Genomic DNA, 22,240 nt, shown 5'->3' on the forward strand with positions numbered 1-22,240 from the left:
ATTGTTACTTCTCTAACTGAAAAAAGAGAAGATGAGAAATGACAAGAGAAGAGAAGGGGGAGATAGAGTTTTGATGGTATGTGTATGAGGATGTGAAATGGAGAAAATGACAAAACCTTGGGGAAAAATAATACAGAGAAACGTTTTTACTTGCTTGGACTCATCACATAGTTTTTAAGAGATGATGATATTAAACTGTGGAGATACCACGCTTTACATCGCAATCCCATAATACTGGAGATTGTGCTGGATTCAGATAAGACTACATAAAATACATCTGATTATTTCCTTAACCTAGACTCATCTACTTCCGTTTTATTGGCTACGCCAAAGCCTTTGACTGTGTGGGTCACAACAAACTGGAAAATTCTTAAAGAGGTGGGAATACCAGACCACCTTACCTGCCTCCTGAGAAACCTATATGCAGGTCAAGAAGCAACAGTTAGAACTGAACATAGAACAACACACTGCTTCCAAATCGGGAAAGGAGTCCATCAAGGCTGCATATTGTTACCCTGCTTATTTAACTTATATGCAGAGTACAACATGCAAAATGCCAGGCTGGGTGAAGCACAAGCTGGAACCAAGATTGCCAGGAGAAATATCAATAACCTCAGATATGCAGATGACACCACCGTTATGGCAGAAAGTGAAGAGGAACTAAAGAGCCTCTTGATGAAAGTGAAAGAGAAGAGTGAAAATGTTGGCTTAAAGCTCAACATTCAGAAAACGAAGATCATGGCATCCAGTCCCATCACTTCACAGCAAATAGATGGGGAAATAATGGAAACAGTGGGAGATTTTATTTTGGGGGGGCTCCAAAATCACTGAAGATGGTGACTGCAGCCATGAAATTAAAAGATGCTTGCTCCTTGGAAGAAAAGCTATGACAAACCTAGGCAGTATATTGAAAAACAGAGACATTACTTTGCCAGCAAAGGCCCGTCTAGTCAAAGCTATAGTTTTTCCAGTATTCATGTATGGATATGAGAGTTGGGCTACAGAGAAAGCTGAGCGCCAAAGAATTGATGCTTTTGAACTGTGGTGTTGGAGAAGACTCTTGAGAGTCCCTTGGAGTTCAAGGAGATCCAACAAGTCCATCCTAAAGGAGATCAGTCCTGAATATTCATTGGAAGGACTGATGCTGCAGCTGAAACTCCAATACTTCGGCCACCTGATGCGAAGAGCTGACTTATTTGCAAAGACCCTGATGCTGGGAAAGATTGAAGGCGGGAGAAGGGGACGAGATGAGATGAGATGGTCGGATGGCATCACCAACTCAATGGACACGAGTTTGAGTAAACTCCAGGAGTTGGTGATGGACAGGGAGGGCTGGCGTGCTGCAGTCCATGGGATCGCAAAGAGTCGGACACGACTGATCGACTGAACTGAACTGCGATTCTCGTGAAAGAGCTGCAGCTCAGACAAAAGCGGAAGTATGGAGATTTGGTGCCGTCCCCTGATATGGTAAAGGGGCTCCAGGGACTCCCCGTCTCTCCCTCACCCACCGAATGCTCTGCACGGTGGGTCCCCACTACCTAGTCCACGGGGTAGAAGCGCGGGCCAGTTGCCATGGAGAGGACCATGCTCTCCGGGGGATCGGAGAGCCTGCACCGGCAGGGGGCGCCGTGCGTCCCGCCGAGGGCCCGGGGAGAGTCTGCTGCCGCTCTGCGCGCCGCGCCGCGCCCTTTCGGCGCTCCGGGGTTTGCGGAAGTGTTTCCAGGAGACGGCGGGTGGGCAGCGCATGCGCGGCGGGTGCGGCGGGCCGGCGGTGGTGCGCGCCGGCTCGGGGGTCCTCCTCTTCACCGTGCTGCGGCGGCGGCAGGTGGGCGCCTCGTCGGGATGGAACACATCCGTACGACCAAGGTGGGTGCACAGCGGCTGGGCGCGGCTGAGCGGCGGAGGGCCCAGCGGGCCGGGCCGCCTGGGCGGGTTTTCCGTCAGGCGTTGGGCGCCGGGGGCCTGCAGTCAGTCCTGAGGGGCCAGCGGCCTCCTCTCGATTACCTGCTCCACCTCACTTTCCCGGGGGTGGCGGTTTCCGGCTCCGCTTCACGCTCCAGGGTCTTTAGGATCCAGTCAGCTGCACAGACGAGGTCCGGAGAAGGGGAGTGTGACCCCACGTCTTAACGTGTCTGAGGGAAACGCTGTGCAGCTGAACTCAAGAAACCCCTCGCTTCAGTGTTGTGTGTGAAGGGCACTCACTAGGGTTGTGATCCTGGGACAGCTGTGAAAACGGAAGGGAGTGACATCAGAATATCGGCGACTTGCTTGACCGTCGGCAGTGAAGTTCATCTTCAACTTAGGGCGGGGGAGGGGAAAACAAATCGCGATCAGAAGCATTGAATGGCCCACACGGAGCCTTTAACAAAATCGGGACAAGGACCTCCTGTGAGCCTTGACTCTCCCTCCGGGTTTTGCCGAAGCCGTCAGTCAGTTGTGGCTCATCCTCAAGTTACAGCTCCTGTAGGGAAAAGAGCAGACATCCGTCTTCTTCATCTATCCCAGGGAGAATGTGAGATGGATATCATTAAAATGTTTCACAAACCTTCCTAAGGCGGATTTATATTAAAGCTTTAAAAAAAAAAAAGAAAGAAAAACATGGGACATGCTGTATCTAATACAATTAAAGATGCTAAAAAGTAATCCCATTGGGAAAAAAATTTCTCTTTGTATGTTTAAGAGAGGAAAGATAAAGTAACTCTGGAATTCAAGTTACTGCCACTTAAAGTTTGAAGACAGAAGGGTGCCTAAGTAATGAGGCAAAGTAGCAGAAGGTGCAGAGGTGGAGAAGAGGACTAGCGTACACTCAGACCAGGGTCTTGTCCTGGTTTCCAGGTTCCACGTGTGTGTGAGGTAGTAGCTGTGTGCACCATGACTTCTTCTGTGCCTAGTTGCACTCTTCATTGCATCTTTCATCCCTCTGGCCACATTGTGGAGCACACAATGAAAAAATAGTAAAGAGTGAACTGAATTGAAGCAATAAGAGCAAACCCTACTCCTCAGGATTGGTTAGAGGGGACAGAATGTTAGAAAATGTTTAGGATCCCTCGGCTTATTTTAAATCTTTTCACCTGAAATTTATGATGACTATATATCTTTGTTTCTATTTCTATGGTTGTAGCAGCCCTCATGCTCTTAAGCTTCTTGCCCATGACTTTCATAACTACCAGTTGATGGACTTTAATTTTTTAATTTTGTCTTATGTTTTCACAGTGGACCCATACTGGTGGTTTAGTAAGGTCTTTTTATGAATTTTTTAAAACCTAAAAGATTTCTGACTAATTTCTTATTGACATTACTTTTCAAGTGTGCTCCTTTGTTTCTTTGGGTTATTTTTATAGCTTTAGACCACTCCTGCTCTCTCAAGTGCCTGCGAGTGAACTGCAGTTAAACAGTTATTTCCTAGGTACTGTTACGTGTCGGGCCCACAGCAGTGAGCTGGGCAGACATTCTGAGAGTTGCTTGGTGGACTGGATATCCTCCTAAATTATAGTTTATTCCTAAAAGATTTTTGTTTCTATTTTTTGTTTCCAACTTTTTGTTTCTATTACACATAGCCTTCACCTGGACAGTTAATTTGCTGCAAAAGTAACTGTAAGTATTTGAAAACTAAAAATGAATTGCTTTCAGTTTATTTAGCTGTTTTGACCTGTGTAGTTTAGTCGCGATCAAGAGTTGACTGTCAGTAGTAACTGTATAACTAGTGATTTGTTCTGTGTTGTTCAGACTGACTGTATTTGAGAAGTGATAATTATCTGTTATTGAGCAAGGGTATGTCAGAATAGCCAGCTCTACAATGTGATTTCACAATATTTACATTTCCCAAATATGTTAATTTATACAAAATCATCATTGATCTTTTACTGCTGCTCTTGGGAACATTATCTCCATTTATGGATGAGGAGGAAATCAGCTTCAAGAGTTTAAGCGACCTTCCCAGTTAGCCTGTGAGAGGTAGAGCCAGGATTTCCCTCAAAGCTGTCTCACCCACAAACTACACAGTGGCTTTTCCATTGCCTCTCTGCTTTCAGTCTGTTTGTTCAAATGTATTAGTATTAATTCAGAAATCTTAATAATTCTAAGAGCTTTTTCTTCCCCAAACTTCTTCTTGACATAAGTAAATAAATAGTATTGTCTTTTGTACTGTTTTAGTCATTTTAAAAATTATTGCTTACTAACCAGAGATGTATCAGATAAAGTGTTTTACCTGACTACTAATTAGATGGCTTTATAGTTCTAAAATTTAGGATCAGGTATGTTATCCTGTTTCGGTCACATTTGGCTTACTAACTGTATAGTGTCAATAAAGACGTCAAGTCTGAATTTGCATTTCTGAAAGTGCTGTATTTGTGAGCAGCTTAGCAGCTGTCTCTCACTTTGAGCTCTAACTTTGCCCTAATGGGAGTCTTGCCTGAAACAGAGGGAGCTGTGCGGAGACAGTCCTTTTTTATGCATCCTTTTCTCCCCCGCCAGGCCCCAGTGCTTTGGCTGACATCATTTGTTGATGCCAAATGGTGTTGTGCTGCTTGTTGTGAATGGAACGTTACAGAATGGAATGAGAGGATTTTCCTTGGTGCTCTGTGTATGAAAGACCACTTCCTAGAGCTGTTTAAAGAATGGACTAGCCCTTGAAAATCTGATCCCATTGAGGCTCAAATTAAGTTATTTCAAAAGTGATGCTTTCTTCTTAGCTTGCTACGTGTCCCCATTTTTTTGTAAATGCATGTGCAAAGGTTATTACTGAAGATACAGATCATTTGCTTGAGTAGCATTGATAATTTATAATAACCTTTGTTTCCATGCATATGCGTTAGTTCTCTTTTCGTTAGAGCACTTTGCTTTAATTGCTGCAGGAAATAAGACAGATGAGCTTTATATCCAGGTATCACTGTTGGCTGACCAGAGTGTCTTTTTTCAGCCGAGCCTCACACAGTTAAGGAGGAGTCAGCAGTAGTTGATCCCATTGTTTTAAACATGTTTATGTTTTGATGAGAAGTGTGTGGCATAATAAAGTTAGATTTTTATTTAAGGAAGAAATGGTCGTGAGCAGTGGTAGTTTACTTTCCTAACCCTGGATAATAACCTTACTTGTTTCTTGACTTGCCAACGTACAAAATACATTGACTCTTGGATATGAAAAATGTTTATGCATATTGATACCACACCCCTCCTTCCTGATTCCCTTTCATATTTATGTTAAAATTCTTACAGAGTTTTTCTCTACAGGCTGTATTTGTTGCTGTAAGTAATACCAATGTTGTTGGTGGCTTATATATTATCCAAGATAGGTAAAATTTAATTTTCAACCTTCAGTAATCTCATCTTTTTGAACAGAAGGAGGAAACAGTTTGAAACTGTACATTTAAGTACTGAGATAAAAAGAAAAAGAATTTATATGACTTTGTAATGAGAAATAACACTTTCTCTTTTTCAGGTTGAGCAAGTGAAGTTACTTGACCGGTTCAGTACCAGCAACAAGTCGTTAACCGGAACGCTGTATCTCACAGCCACGCATCTGCTGTTCATAGATGCTCATCAGAAAGAAACCTGGGTGAGAAGGGCCTGTTGCTGCGCTCGTCACTGTAATGATAGTCGTGGGCTCACACCATGCTTTCTCTGAACATGTGCAAAGAAGTGCTCCTGTTGGCTGGCTGTCTTAACTGAGGAAATTTCCTAGTCACGTGATTACATCTGCCCTCCTCTTTAAATAAAACAGTGGTGTCACTGGAGTGAGTGGCATTCTTTCTCAGTGGTGAATTGCAAGCAAAGGCCAGAAAGTTCCCGCACGCGAAGTTCCCAGGTGAAGAGTTAGAGCTGCCTCATCCCAGCAGGTTGGGGCAGCGCAGCGTTGTGTGAAGGAGCTTGATGTGTCCGGAGGAGCTGAAAGACAGCTGTCATCACCAGAACTCAGGGATGCGAGGGGACTTGGACTTGAAGCGGGGCTAGGGGAATGGGGAATAGCATGACTAGACAGCAGCAAGTCTAGTGTTTTTGTAATCGCCTTTTATTTTTTAATTTATTTTATCTTTAAAAATTATTTTGAAGTATTGTTGATTTACAAGGTTTTGTTTTTTTCTGTCATCCACAGTTACTCAGCTTTATGTTTACATACATACATATATTCTTTTCCATTATGATTTGTTACAGGATATTGAATATAGTTCCCCGTGCTGTACAGTGGGACCTTGTTTATCCATCCTATATGTAATAGTTTGCATCTGCTAATTCCAAACTCCCACTCCTTTCCACCCCTACCTCTCTGCCCCCTTGGCAAACACAAGTTTGTTTTCTATGTCTGTGAGCCTTTTTTTGTTTTGTAGATGTGTTGATTTTTATCGTATTTTAGATTCCACATGTAAATAGCATATGGTATTTGCCTTTCTGTTTTTGGCTTACTTAGTATGATAGTCTTTAGGTCTATCTGTGTTGCTGCAAATGGCATTATTTTGTTCTTTCTTATGGCTGAGGAATATTGCATTGCATATATGCATATCTTTATCCCTCATCTGTCAGTGGACATTTAGGCGGTTTCCATGTCGTGGCTGTGGTGAACAGTGCTGCTGTGAACATAAAGTGCATGTATCTTTTTGAATTGTAGTTTTGTCTGGGTATGTGCCCAGGAGTGGCATTGCTGTGTCATATGTCAACTGTTTAATTGCTTTTCAACGGTCACTCCTCTGCCTTGTAGAAGATGGCTTAGAGAAGGTCAAGAGTGGCTGTGGAGAGAGCCTGCGGAGGCTCTTTACAGTAGCTCAGGTGGGAACAGTGGGGACATTGCACCTAGGGCTATGACCGTGGAGATGGAGAGAAGGGAGCAGGGTGCAAAGATACTTCTGAGGTCCTGTTCTCAAGCTATGATTGTGTGTGGAATAGGTGCAGTGGTGGGGAGGTATTCAGCATGTTTCTGGCGGGGGCATTTGGTCATTTAAGAGCTTTAGTTTGATGATGAGCGAATGTTTTCTTGCGCTGTAGATACTGCACCACCATATTGCCTCGGTGGAGAAGCTCGCTCTGACGACCTCCGGGTGCCCCCTGGTGATCCAGTGCAAGAACTTCCGGACCGTGCACTTCATTGTTCCGAGAGAGAGAGACTGCCATGATATTTACAACTCTCTGCTGCAGCTGTCAAAGCAAGGTGCTGTTCTTCAGGACCAAAGCTTACTTCTCAATTGACATGGATTCTCTAAGCTGCTTTTTCAGTATCTCATTATTGTTATTTTGCACTTTAAGTTACTCTTAAGGTCATGTGCACTCTATTCCAAAAAATTTGGGCTATAGATAGTTAGAAACTTCTGAATTATAAGACTGGTTTCCAAAGAACGTATTGTTGTTGTTCAGTCGCTTATTCGGGCCTGAGTCTTTGTGACTTCATGGACTGTAGTTCGCCAGGTTCCTCTGTCCACGGGATTCTCCAGGCAAGAATAATGGAGCGAGTCACCATGCCCTCATCCAGGGGATATTCCCGACCTAGGGATCGCACCTGGGTCTCCAACTTTGGCAGGCAGATTCTTTACCACTGGGCCACCAGGGAAGCTGAAAGAAGGGATGATAATAAGGAAAGAGTGAAACACTTAAAACCACTAAAAAACAGTAGATTTATGTGGATGTTTTTAACGTCTGTTGATCACCTGAAGCGCAGACTTTTTTTTTTAAAGTGGGTCTCTCACAACTGAGAGAAATGACTTGGAAATTGATTCCCAGTTAAGTTAAGGGTAGTCAGCCTCCTCTGATAGCAGTGGGGTTAGTACATTTAATCCATGGGAGTGGAGCCTGAGGGCATGACCTCTTAGCAGAGGTGGCAGTCAGGCTGTGACACACATCACTGCTTACGCCCCTGGGGTCTGCAGGCTTCCTTCCAGGACATGCTGGAATCATGCTCTCCTAGAGGTCAAGCACACCAATTCCTGAATGTTCCTTTGTGTGGAACACCTGGGTGGCAGCGGTCTGGGAGTAGGTCCATGCTCACTCCCCTCTCCCAGCCCTGGAAGCCTATGCCATTGATCCCAGTGTCCCCAGGGCAGCCATGTCTTACAGCAGGGATGGCCCTGTGACTTTGGGGCTTGGCCATGTTCAGGAGTAGGTGGTCTCTAGGGCCCTACACAGCCTTTGCCAGTTTGGGTCCACACTGTCCCATGGTGGGGTGTGTACAGCCTCTGGTTCTGTATGCCACCTCTAGCTTTCCACTAAGTGCACACTGAGCTTCCAGTTCACATCTCATGTGGGGAATGTCTCCTTGTATCTTTAAAATTTTACTTTTAGAAAAAGGAAGTATTGCAGTGTAGTATTTAATGCAAACTACAGTCCATGAAGTCACAAAGAGTCAGGCCCGAATGAGCGACTGAGTGTGTATTGTTTACTAGCTCTTGCTGGGTTTATAAACTGGATCTCAGATCAATATGTGTGCCTTTAGATACAATCATCCATTTCAAAGAACTGAGGTGTTAAGTTGTAGTATGTTCAGATGTTAGCCGTCTCTTTGAAGATTTTTTAAATAGAGAGATAAAACTGAAAAATTACTCTCATTTGTAGTGTCCTTAGTCCTAGAAGTTGCCTCTTAACATTCATGTGTTTTGTATACTGTAGCAAAATACGAAGATCTCTATGCATTCTCTTATAATCCCAAACAAAACGATGCTGAAAGACTGCGGGGATGGGAGCTCATTGACCTCGCCGAGGAGTATAAGAGAATGGGAGTGCCCAATTCCAACTGGCAGCTGTCTGACGCCAACCGAGACTACAAGGTACCCATCTCCCTCTCCGGAGGTACTCAGAGTACGAGGTACTGGAGTTGGAGACCGTCACAGCAGTAACTTTTATTGTTCTTGCGTTTAGTTAATTTTAGAGGTGTTTAAAGGTGATTTTTAACCTGGTCCTAGAACTGTGAGTAGAATCGTTGTGTTTTATTTGATTTTTACAGATTTGTGAAACTTACCCCAGAGAACTGTATGTGCCGCGAATAGCAAGCAAACCAATAATTGTTGGTAGTTCCAAGTTCCGGAGCAAGGGGAGGTTTCCCGTTCTCTCCTACTACCACCAGAGTAAGGAGGTAAGGAGCTGCTCTGACCTTATTAGTGGGGTACGAGTCCTCTACAGGTCTAGGTGTCCAAAAGAATACCCATCTCTCCACTTAGAGGGCACCATCAGTGTTGCTGGCAAAGAAGTGCTGACCTTCCCTTGATTACATTTCTGAAGTTTTGAAACAAAATTATCCTGGAATATGGAAACTTTCATACTTGTTGTCTTCCTCGCCTCACCTTTATTAGAAGTTTAATTGGGCTTTAGATGGGAGCAAGAGGTAAAAAGTAAAGCTTCAAACAGAAGTTCCTTCTCAACTTTTCACAGAAAAGTCATAGGGGTTTTATCACTCTCATTATAGCCTTTGTTTGACACACCCATGTTTGTGTACATTTTTTAAATGGGAAAACTGGGCTGAAAATGTATATTCAGTGCCCAGGTTAACAAATACAGAAAATAGGTCTGTATCTTCAGGCAATCCTTATTTTCTTCTAATATTTTCTTACGTTTCCATGATTTTATTTTGTGTGTGAGTTTAAACTGTGTGAATGTGAATTTACGTGTACTTTTTTCCTTCATGATACTATAATTGTAATGTTTGGGTAGGGTCAAGTTGGAGTTAATAAGAATGAGATTGGAGAAAAAGTATATGGGTATAAATCTTAGAAATCTTTTTTAAGACTTTGAAGTGAAGTGAAGTCACTCAGTCATGTCCGACTGTTTGTGACCCCATGGACTGTAGCCTACCAGGCTCCTCCATCCATGGGATTTTCCAGGCAAGAGTACTGGAGTGGGTTGCCATACACACATGGCTTATTATAGATATTTTTGCCCTCTTAGATTGACTGTATTTTAACCAAATTTGAATTGAAACTTATTTTTCTCATAAGTCTCATTATATATAAACATCAGTGATTTCTAATTAGATATTGGAATGACTTTGGAAAGTAAACGTTCAAGTGTTGCTATTTTTAAAAATTCTGTTCTACATTTATTGACTATATCAGTTACTTGAACTTGAAAGAATCTTGTAACCCAGAGCACAGAATGCAAATATCTGGTTAGGTTACCTGATAGGGAATCAAACAGTTTGTTACTTCTTAGGACCAAAGAGTTTGTTGTTTTTTTTTCCATCAAACTCTTGAGTAAGGAGGTATTCAGATTTCTTAATATTGGGAAAACTTAGGTAAACGTCAAAATATTAGAAGGTATTTAATACAAATAGGATTTCCAAGTTGAAAGTGAAATCGCTCAGTCATTTTGGACTCTTTGCAACCCAGGCTCCTCTGTCTGTGGACTTCTCCAGGCAAGAACACTGAAGTGGGTTGCCATTTCTGTCTCAAGGGGATCTCCCCAACACACATATCGAACCTAGGTCCCTGCATTGCAGGCAGATTCTTTACCATCTGAGCCACCAGGAAATCTAATTGTCTTGTCAGCTTTTAAACAGATTGCACATTTGATTTTAACCATGGGTTTTTTCTTTTAAGCATGTTTTCAACTTCTCTGGATAACCTGCTTTCTCTCTTTCTATGACTAGGCTGCCATTTGTCGCTGTAGTCAGCCACTGTCAGGGTTCAGTGCTCGGTGCCTCGAAGATGAACACTTACTTCAGGCCATCAGTAAGGCCAACCCAGCCAACCGCTACATGTACGTCATGGACACCAGACCCAGAGTATGTGTCCAGTACAGCCTGGCAGTTCACTGTCTCTGCTGATTCAGTTAGTGGGAGCTGGGCGCTATGTCCCTGTTGAACATGCTGAATCCTAGTTTTAAATGAACTGAGACTAAGAAAATCAATCTTTTACAGGACACCAGCTTAGGAGACCTAGTTCCCAGTAACCCAGGTTGTGATTTTTTATGTCTTCTGATAGATGTACAAGTTTAGGAAAGCTGAATTTTATATTGGGAGCTCTAGATGGTATATCAGCATTATGTTATTGTGAAGTATGTTGTGAAAATTAGAAATTGTCACTGATTTTTTTTTTCATCAAATTTTTAATTGGCAAAACACTTGGTGTTAAAATGATGTTCCTTAATATGGAATATTCAAGAAAATAAGGAAAATAGATAGTGAGCTAACTTAAGAAACATTGAACAGGAGAATTGAACTAGTGAACTAGTTGAATGTTGAACATTGAACTAGTGAACAATAAACAGTTGTTCTGTTAGGTATCTATCATGTCAGGATAAATTTTTGTCTTTGGGACAAATGTCCGAATCCCTTTTTCCTTTTGTCAATGCAGTAAAACAACCAGTTCATGTAGGATCCTGAAACTAAAATAATTAAAATCCTCAAAAGTAATAGCTAACATTACTTTTAATTTTTATTGTAGCATCGTGTGCAGAGCTGGTGGGCTACACAAAAGGACATTGGCAGAATTATAGTGAGGATTTCTTCAAAAATCTGGAATGATGAGAAAATAAGAGAAAGCGATGAGAAAAAGCGAGTGAGCGATTCAAAACACAATTTTAGGCAGCTTTGTTGAAAGGAATCGTAGCTGTTTTAGAAGTAATTCTCATCATTATGCAATTTTACAAAAGATAATGGAGAAAAAGAAGATAAGAGTAATTTGTGTAAATTAAGTATTAAAAGTTAGAGATTGACAGTTTGATAATCTTTGTTTAACAAAAAGACTTTCTTAGAAGTCAAGAGTGTTGGTGTTATCTCTTGTAAGAAACATTTTGGTTTACTTCCTAGTATAATTTGAGTGGGTTAATTGCATAGCACTATTTTTAGGTAATATTAGATACAAAGGATGACTGTAATTTAAGACTTTCTGAACATGAGGTCTGAGGGTGATTTGTTTCTCAGGCCCGAATATCTCTTATATAATTGATGTCTACACGCAAAAAAATGTATATCTTTATTTGATTGTTGTGTTTTACTAGTTAAACCCAAGTAGTAATAATGTGGAAGCATTTTTTAAATATCTTAAGTCTTGCCTTAGTTATCATAGATCCCAAATGACCAGTGAATCGGTAGACAATGTAACTGTACTTCTTACCAACTTGAGCCCCAGTCCACTGCAAGAAAAGCAGTTTTTTCTTCCAGTTTAGGTTCTGTTTCATCCAGCTCCTTGAGACTATTGACAAATGTCATAACATAGTCTGAAAGAATTAAACATGCCAGATATTAACTTCTGAGAGCATTTGATCTAATAACCTAAGACCATGGGCCCATAGGCGGTCTTTTCTCCTTAGAAATCAGGTTGTTTTGGGCCTAGTTCTTGGAGCTGTATCAGGCTATCTCATTGCATACTGTGGGGTGTACTGTGTCGTCTGATCCCAAGTGACCTGACCTATGTTTCAGCTGTGCTTCAGGGTCCCTGTGCCTTTCTGAGTGATCAGGTATTCCAGGCTTGTTCTGAAGTGAGTCTGAAAGTTCATTCTGTAACAGCTCTGCTTAACACTGAATCGTGTAGTGTTTAGATGGGAGATAATTCTTTTATAAATTTTGAGATATTACAAACATATGGAACACTAACTAAATACACATGTGATTCAGTTTCATGAATTATGCATAGGGAATTTCTTATCTGATCCTTATATAGCAAGTGTGTACTTTGAATAATATAGATGATACTTTTCGATTATTAAAAAATGGTAGCACATTCAGTCTTGATGACTTCCTTTAAACTCTGGTGGCTATAAGGTGGTTTATTTAGTGTTTTCATGATATTTGGTAAATTAAGTTAAAAGAGAAAAGCAATTTGTCTCTAAATTTCTAAAATTTAAAATTTTAGCTGAATGCAATGGCCAACAGAGCAGCTGGAAAAGGTTATGAAAATGAAGACAACTATTCTAATATTAGATTTCAGTTTGTTGGAATTGAAAATATCCATGTCATGCGGTCCAGCCTTCAGAAATTATTGGAAGGTACGATTATTGCATGCCTTCTAGGCAGCTTTGTCCAACAGAAACATAATGCTGGTTACAGTATAAAATTTAAAGTTACATGCTTAAAAATTTTCTAGTAGTTACTTTCAGACATGTAAAAAGAACAATTGAAATAAATTTTAATAATATAATTAAGCTAATATATTTAAAACATTATGCTAATATGTAATCAGTAAAAAAAATTAGTAATAATATGTTTTAGTTTTTTCAGAATCTTTAAGTCCTAGAAATTGGCTAGGGTGTTTTTTACACTTGCAACACATCTTAGTTTGGAATACTCACATTTCAGGTGTTTAATAATAATATTTCAGTAGTGGTTACTATATTTATTGCGCAGTATAATTCTAATGGTTTTACAAAAAATTGCTATTGTTTAGATATTTTCATCAATCAGTACCATGAAGATTTAATATATAACAATGTTTTATTTAAATATTAAGCTATCTTTCCAGTCCTGATATGGAATTTTAAAAATTAAAATATCAGACTATTTTTAATTAAACACTTGTGTTGCAGATTTTTTTTAAAGGGACTTTGGAACTTTTTCTTTTCAAAACACAAGGAATGACAGAAAAATGTACCCCCAAATCCATTAATGAGCTTTTAATAGCATGTCTCCACGTATGAAGAGTCTAGCCTGTTTTTTTGTCTTCTTCTCTGGCTGGCTCCCTGTGGGGGCTGTTGAATAGAAGTGGGGACTCAGGCTCCTTCCTAACTGGACTGTCTCTCCCCTTGCAGTCAACGGTACCAAAGGGCTTTCTGTCAATGATTTCTACTCTGGTCTGGAGAGCTCAGGATGGCTTCGCCACATCAAAGCTGTGATGGACGCTGCGATCTTCTTAGCCAAAGTAACGTTTCATCACTCATATTCGATCGTGGTCTTTCCATGGTTGGGAAGGAACAGGTTCATTCTGTGGGGTGCTCATATCCTTCACAGTCAGATCGCTGTTACTACATTCTATCTCTGTAGTGAGATTTACTTTAATTGGAGCTTTGAAAATATCATATAGCAGTTAATGTAGGAGCTTCAAAAGAAATTCCCCAGCGCTTTGAAATGGCATTCTTGTCTGTGTTTTTTGTTTGTTTTGTGTTTTGTCTTGTTTTTTGGAGAATATGCTCTGACAGCATTATCACTGCAACCCTAACTCTTCTTCGTAATGCATATCTGCTAATCTGGTTTTTGAGTGAGTAGAACTTACTGACTTACCTGAAATGAGTCCTGGTAGAATCGAAGTGTGTGGTCTGTCTTTTCAGGCAATCGAGGCTGAGAGCGCGAGTGTGCTGGTGCACTGCTCTGACGGCTGGGACAGGACCTCACAGGTCTGCTCCCTGGGCTCTCTCCTGCTGGATCCCTACTACAGGACGATCAGAGGGTTCATGGTAAGGGCTTGCTTGGCCAGGCCAGTGGAGACAAGCAGGAGTCATTTTGATGTTTACGTCTAAAGAGCAGGGTACACCTGGGCTCCAGCTGGTGGAGGGCCAGCTGGTAATGTCCTGTAATGCACAGGACAGCCCTTCAACAGAGGGGTACCTGGCCCAATGTCCGCAGTGCTAAGGCTGAGAAACCCTGGGTTAGAAGAATTTCCGCTTGTGCCATCCCTTTGACAAAAAGTTTTAAACTTTTTTTTTTCCCGGCCAAAGTATTGCAATAGAAGTATTCAGCATTTCTCCCTCATTTTTAATCTAACAAATGTAAATAATGTAGTAAGACAAGACATAGATAAGAGTACTTATAAACTGTATTCCAGGGGAAACTTTGTGTTTAACACACCTTCATTTCTCAGTCTTAGGTACACGTTAAGTGTTAAGTGTTAGTTGCTCAGTCTTGTCTGACTCTTTGCAACCTCATGAACTGTAGCCCACAAGGCTTCTCTGTCTGTGGGATTCTTCAGGCAAGAACACTGGAGTGGGTTCCCATTCCCTTCTCCAGGGGATCTTCCCGACCTAGGGATTGAACTCATGTCTCCTGCATTGCAGGCAGATTCTTTACCTTCTAAGCTACTAGGGAAGCCTAAGTACACATTAGGAAGCTTGTTTTAAATCTGAAAAGACAGTTTCTAGTTGGACAGATTTTGTTTTGTGGCCCTAAAGCCCTGGCTCCTGAGTTTTGTTTGCCTTTTTAACATATGATCAAATTAACTCATGTTTTCAAACTTTCATCTTAACTCAGGGCAGGTATATAAATGAAGAGCTGGTGGACAGTTTTCCTTGGTTTAGAATTACTCCACACAGTGCTAGCTTAGCAGGGGAAGGTTGGACACTCCCAGACCCCTTTCAGAACTGTTGTGTTTGTGGCGCCAACATATTGAATTGGGGACAGGCCAAGTGGAAGTACCGCTGATAAAGTGCAGTTCCACTTGCCTCCAGCATGTGAGACAAGATGTTTCCTTGGCCGTGTTTCGCTTTCATTGTCTTGATGTCCAGATGAACTCAAGCAGTGACCAGCGCCTATGTGAGAACCTCCCAGACCAAGGACCAGTGAGAACTAAAGCGTGGCTCCTGCAGGGGCCTGCAGGCTGTGTGAGGGGTGGGCCGAGTGCAGGAGAGCAGAGTGGGTTGCAGGCCTGAGGAAGAAAAGTGTGGCATCTGGACTTCACCCTCGCTGGGTGGTGAGAGCCGTTAAATGCAGGAAGAGTAACGTGCTCAGAACTGTTTTTTAAAAAATGGTTTTGATGTCTTGAATGCAGAGGGGTGGGGATGGAGGCTAGGAGACTTGCTGAAAACTGTTAGGATGGCTTAGGGAGAAAAGAGGGCAGAGCTAAGGCAGTGCCACGCAGACGGATGGAGGGGGTGGGTGCCAGGTCCACCTCCGGGGAGGTCAAGACAGCAGAATAAGAGCTGTTCTGGGACTGGAGGTGGTGCCAGAGAAGAGTCCTCCCCTAGGATGGTGTGCAGGCTCAGGGCTCAGTTGCAGGATGGATTGTGCCATTCTGCTCTTCACTTGGGCAGCAGAGGAATGAGTTTCGTGAGAAGGGTACTGAGTTAAGTTTCAGAGGTGGGTGTGTCAAAGGGTGGCAAGGAGCCCATGGTAAAGTCCGGGGCTGCAGGCGGAAGAACAGGTGCCAGGAGTTGCGGGCTGTGAATGTAGGGAAGCTGGGATCTGAGCCCGGGCACTGTGACGTCAGGGTCTGCACCTTATCCTCGAGTGCGTAGCCTCTTGGAGAGATTCAGGACAAAGTTAGAGGAGCTGAAAGTGACAACTTCGACATCGAAAGGACGTACTTAGTGATTATATAATGAAGTTAGAAAGTATGTTAAATACTAAAAAGATAATATTGTTGAGATTAGACTGGAAATAATTAGAAGCCTATTATTTTAGTAGAGTTGTAATAGAGAAAACATACAGAGTTCATTCAAGAGGTTAGATATCAACATTTGAATTTGAATATAAACTTTTCATTGGTTTCTTTACCATTATTTTTTCTTTTTTTTAAAGTATCAATATTATGGAAATGATGTACAGTAAGCCAAAAGATTTAAACCATCCACCCCTGTCTACCACCCAGTAACCACTGGTAACCTCCTGGTTTGCATTTTCCTAACCTTTTTCTGTACGTATATCATCATCACTCATACAAAATGCAGTTGTGTTTTATAATATGCTTTCCACTTAAAATATAGTATTTAAATGCAACTGAAAAAAAATAAGTCACAAGGCCACTATACTTCTTTTTATAAATGATTTTCATTTTCTGTTAGGCGTAACTCAGGTTCTTGCTGGTTTTTGCCTATAATTTAAACAGTTTTATTTGCCACCATAAGTTTAAAAAATAATGCGTTTTTAAGATAACAGGATTGAATCCATTCTAAACAAAAAAGGAATTGAAGGGAGTTGTAAAATGGATTTTACTTTTTCTCATTAAGGTTTTAATAGAAAAAGATTGGATCTCCTTTGGACATAAGTTTTCAGAGAGGTGAGTCACAATGTACGTTCAGGTGTTTTGTAAAATTAATAGAACTAGTTTAGATGACCAGAATGTTCTGGTTCTTCATGATGGGAAATGAGAGTGGTGTAGGTTTTTGTATGAAAACTGATTTAATTTTTTTTCTGTCATTTTTTTTTCAAGTCTCATACATTTATTAATTCTCATGGCAGTTTAATTACCTTCCTTTTTGTCTGGATTGTAGTGGTTAGAATGTAATAGATCCTTTAAAACTGGTTGAAAAACTTATAAATTGTTTCAATAGAAACATGACAGGTTTGGGGGGTTTTTTTGATGACGATATAGCAATGTTTTAGGACTTTTTTTTTCTGGATGGGGGGATATGTATTTAAATTTAACAGTACCCAAACAATTGACCTCTTCCAGTGGCATTTTCAAAAGCTTGTACTTTCTGGGGGGTTAGGTGTGGCCATTTGGATGGTGACCCAAAGGAAGTCTCGCCGGTGTTTACTCAGTTCTTGGAGTGTGTGTGGCATTTGACTGAGCAGTTTCCACAAGCCTTCGAGTTCAATGAAGCGTTTCTTCTTCAGATCCATGAACATATCCATTCATGCCAGTTTGGAAACTTTATTGGGAATTGTCAGAAGGAAAGAGAAGAACTCAAGTAAGACAGTTGATTGAAATGGGCTTTTTTTTTTTTCCTATTTAGCTGAGGTCTAACTTATAGTTGAACTTAAACTGTCTTGACTATGTGATATAGAACTGGGTCTTAACATGAATATTTTGCTGTCTGTATTTCTGCAGCTGAGTAAGCTCTGAGCACTGCTCATGCTCTCGGCTAATAGTTAAAAATTTGTTTTGAAGTGTGGTGTGTGTGCAGACAAGTATGTATAACCTAAGTGTGAAAAATTCAGTGGTGAGGTTAACCTGTTGCTAAAAGAAAAAGGGGAAACTATGTGGGAAATGATTACCTGCTTTAAGGAGAGTATCAGCGTCTCTGGGAAAGGTCTTCATGTTTTTCTCATCACATCAGGTTGAAGGAGAAGACGTACTCCCTGTGGCCGTTTCTTCTGGACGACCAGAAGAAGTACCTCAATCCTCTCTACGGTTCCCAGTCTCAGAAATCGGCAGTTCTGGAGCCAAATACAGTGTCTTTCAACTTTAAGTAAGGTGGCATTATTGAAATACTTAATTATACTCCATTTTTCTCAGACACAATTTGTTGAAAAAAATTTTTCTATTTTTTTATCTGTTTTTGTCATAAAGGTTTTGGAGAAACATGTACCACCAGTTTGATCGAACATTGCATCCTAGGCAGTCTGTATTTAATATAATTATGAACATGAATGAGCAGAATAAGCAGTTAGAGAAAGATATCAAGGACTTAGAATCTGTAAGTATTCTGAAGCATCTTGTGTGATATATTTGGAATATTAAGTTAGTTTATTTCCTTATTTGTGCTCAGTGTAAATCAATATATATAGAAACCTCGCCAGTACCTATGGTTGCTTCAAAATCAGATCTTCTTTGTCTTGAAAAGGTTAGTTCAAATCACATTTTCTGAATTTTAAAATATATTGAAATATTTGAAGTATCTATAAAAAAAGATATAATGAATATTAGGGTATTCACCACCTAGCTTTGTGAGATTTTAGCATTTGTCATATTTGATACAGATCTTTCCTGTTTCTCTCTGAAGAAAAGGAGCATTACTGATCTGTTTGCAGAGCCTGCGAACCCCTGCTGCATCCTCCCACCCGCCCTCACTGCACTGAGCCTGGTGTTGGTCCCCCCTGCCCATGTCTTTATACTTTCTCTATATATGCTTGTATCCACAAACAATTTATCACAAGCTTTTATTTGGCTTAATATATTGTTTTTATTAGGTATTGAAAAAACACAGAAGAAAACAGTTTTCTATAAAGGGCAGCAAACTACACAAATGCCCAATCCCTTCACTCCACTTCAGGAGCCACATATTTTAAAACTATACAAAGGCTGTCACACTCTCATGCTTCTCCTCGCTCTGCATCGTTCTTAAATTTGTCCATGTTGGTCCATGTAGCTTTAGTTCATCTGTTTTCTCAGTAACTACTGCCTGATACTCTCTTGTATGACATGGCACAGTCTGTCAGTTCAGCTACTAGACATTTCGGTCATTTGCAGTTTTGGATTTCTATCACACCAGGTGAAGTTGGATGACTTTTCATGTTTTTGTTGGCCATTTGGTTTTTCCCTTTCTGCATGCGAATGGCCCGTTCAAACCTGTACTCATTGTTCTGTTGGCGTATTTGCCTTTTTCTTACCAGTTTCTAAGAATTCTTTATATATTGGACACTAATTCTTATTTAGTTAAATATATTGCTAATGGCTTTGTCCAGTCTTTGTTTTTTCCATTTTTTTGATGGTGTTTTTTATACAGATACTGTGAATTTTAATATAGTCAAATTCATCAGTCTTTGTCTTACGCCTTTTTTAATATCTTTTTTAAGAAATCCTTCCCCACCCTAAAACATTTCTTTACCATTATATGTAGCCAAAAAGGATCAGTAAGTACATGTTTTAAAAAAGCCTAACCAGTTGCTATATCTCAGTGAGACTGTCCTGTCTGCCTTTCAGGCAGGGCTGTTGCTGGTCGGCTCTCAGATAAGGAGCCCATGACCACGTGAGTGACCTGTCGGAGAGGCCGCAGTTTTAGGTGGCACAGGAAGGTTATCTGGAGATCATTCCGAGGATCTGGGGAGTGTGAACTCTGCCAACGCATTCTTTTAAAATCTGTTAAAATAAAAAACTCTGTCATGTTCTAGCGCCTGTTGTGCTCACGTAACAGACCAGTGCAGGCTCGCCACAAACAAAGCTCATCAGGCCAGCAGATCTTCAGCTAAAGAGTGTGTTTGTCACATTGTATAGCTGGGGTTTCAGGATGACCGTCTCATACGTGTTTCTTACATTATAAAATGCTAACTTTTTATCCTTTCTAGGAAATGTATGTGCTTGTCAAATATGAAGGTCTAGTGACCCTCTTCTCTCAAATATACACTTTCCATTGCAAAAACTGAACAGTTCAGATTCTCATTCCTGTCTCACCTACACTAGATTTTAGTTTTTTGAGATTTAATTTTGCATTGTACATAAACAGAGCATTTGCAAAAGTAGGATCTTTTTCTAGCTTTTATTTAGTATATATGAACATGTGGGGTGTGCAGCTCATAATTTCTTTCAAATTTGACTTTGTTCTAGCAAATTAAGCAACGTAAAAATAAGCAAACAGATGGAATTCTCAGCAAGGAATTGTTAAATTCAGTCCGTCCTGAATCACCTGCCCTCAAAGCCACCCTGAGTCTCAAGGAGCAGGCTCTGCTGCCTGTGAACGATGTTCTTCGAACTATAGAGGGCAGCAGCCCTGCAGATAACCGCTACAGCGAGTACGCAGACGAGTTTTCCAAAGCCGAGCCTGCAGTGGTCAGCCTGGAGTATGGCGTGGCCAGGATGACCTGCTAGGCTCGAAGAGGGCTTTTTGGAGAGGGCTTTCTGGCTGCTTGCGGTGCAGTTATTGTGAATGTGGTCTGTGTGCGTGACGCGAGGAATTTGCTTAATAATGATCTTAGAGTTTAATAGGTTAATCGTTGAAGTCAGAGTGACAGCTACTCTTGTGAGAGAAGTCAGTTTAATTGCATTTCTAGCAAGGAATGAATGACTTTCATTTCTGTAAGAAGCAGGTGATATATTGGCCAATGTACTCCAGACACAGTTTGTACTGTATACTAGTAAAGTGACCTGTCTATATGATTTACATGTTAATTGCAGCCAAACATGAATAGCTTTCCATAAGTATAATTTGATTGCCAGAAGACTCACTTAATAATTGACATGGCATGTACTTTCAATTATGTAACTATGAATGTTTGCAAATGTTGCCTATTAGTGATATTTATTGTTGAAGTGCCCTGAAAAATATTTCTAAGAAAGCCTTAAAACCTCAGTTTACTCATTAATCATTACATCTTTCTAAGGTTTTATAGCTGAGAGAGCAATGGTTTGTTTTGTTTTGCTTGATCAGCCTGGTTGTGTTTGTGAGGGGTTGCTCTCATACCCGCAAGAGCTGCAGGCCCTACAGAGACATGGTCGAGGGACACTGCCAACCTCAGGTGTGACTGGTCCCACTTCCAGAGTCAAAACAACCAAACTGGCAGTTTAATTCTGGTCACTATTTGTTTAGTGATACATTTCATGACTTATTATTCACAGCTTCGATTGTTGGTTTCTTGTGCTCGCATTTGACCGTCTTTTCTGAACAGATTACTGCACCCTATTGATTCTTATTTTGTGGTTGGCCTTATTCCTTGGATAACTGTGTGAGTTTACAAAGCTGAAGCTCTAAATTGTTATTAGAAACAATGAATAGTACATATATGTATATTTGCAAACTGTTTTATCTCTCAATGAATTGCTCTTCCTAGAATAAGTTTTCAAGTTACTCAAGAATCTTTGGGTTTAAAAAAGGGAGTACAGATAGTTCAGATTTTGCTTGATTGCATGAGTTTTTCCCTGTGACACATTTTTTACTTCTCTGTTTTCACAGAAGAGAAAAAAGGGAAATTAACACAAAGGTAATGTTTAATAAAAAATCTCAATGCTAGGAAGAGTGTCATTTTGCCATGTTACGGTAACTGTTTATTCTCTGTACTAGTACATATCATTAAAGTACAAGAAAAAGAAAAAATAAAAGAAAATTGCTTTCAATTGACAGTATCACCCAGCTGGCTTTAAAATGGAAAATTCGACATGGGTGACACAAGCTGTGATTCAGGGGTACTAGGAAATCTGCATAGGATCCCTTCTGCTGCTTTTTATTACACCTACATCTGCTATATTGGTTTTAAACATAAATATCTTTTTCAAATGGTAAAACAGGCTTTATTGTATGAGCTTATCTAATCCTATTTTTTCAGTGCTTTTCTGTAATGCATTATGTAATAAGAAAAATACTTGTTTTTAAACAGTAATAGAAGCACACTGTAACGTATAGTCTGTGATTTAGCCAAGTCTATTTCCATATTTGAGCCCTGGGATGAGAAACTTAATCTCTGCGACCACAGAAGGGAAGCTGTTGTGCCTTGTTACCTGGTTCCAGTTGCTGACGGTGGTTTTAGGATCTTCCACAGCACCCTTCCTATCTTCAGCTTTTTGGTTTATTGTCTTCATCTTTAACTTGAGGCATATATACGTATGTTCATGTGCTCATGTGTGGACTGAGAAATCTGTTAACATCCTAAGTGACCTACAGGGTGTGTGTTGGTGAAAAGTAGATTGTGGATATGTCTTATAAGATTGGATTTGTGTTCAGTGTGTTTGGGAGTGTATAGCATGTACATTATTACATATATTATTTAAAGGTAATTAAAATGCTCATGTTTTACGTTGAATTTTTTTTTTAAACA

General features: G+C 40.6%; 1 protein-coding gene across 2 annotated transcripts; it reads left to right on the forward strand.

Annotated features, from left to right (window-relative positions):
• Positions 1–1,731: 1,731 nt before the first annotated feature.
• On the forward strand, positions 1,732–22,218 carry MTMR6 (myotubularin related protein 6). Of its 2 annotated transcripts, XM_042254887.1 has the most exons (15): positions 1,732–1,866; positions 5,435–5,551; positions 6,973–7,135; positions 8,584–8,741; positions 8,918–9,046; positions 10,556–10,690; positions 11,352–11,465; positions 12,762–12,894; positions 13,654–13,763; positions 14,170–14,295; positions 16,780–16,829; positions 17,263–17,463; positions 17,833–17,964; positions 18,066–18,192; positions 20,040–22,218. In XM_042254887.1, the coding sequence occupies exons 1-15, from the start codon at positions 1,843–1,845 to the stop codon at positions 20,298–20,300; spliced, it is 1,980 nt and encodes a 659-aa protein (XP_042110821.1). In that variant the 5' UTR covers positions 1,732–1,842; the 3' UTR covers positions 20,301–22,218. The 2 variants fall into 2 exon arrangements, with proteins under 2 accessions (XP_042110821.1, XP_004012207.3); XM_004012158.5 differs by lacking the exon at positions 11,352–11,465.
• Positions 22,219–22,240: the final 22 nt, after the last annotated feature.

The sequence above is a fragment of the Ovis aries genome, chromosome 10, assembly GCF_016772045.2.
Source record: "Ovis aries strain OAR_USU_Benz2616 breed Rambouillet chromosome 10, ARS-UI_Ramb_v3.0, whole genome shotgun sequence".
Classification (NCBI taxonomy): Eukaryota; Metazoa; Chordata; class Mammalia; order Artiodactyla; family Bovidae; genus Ovis; species Ovis aries.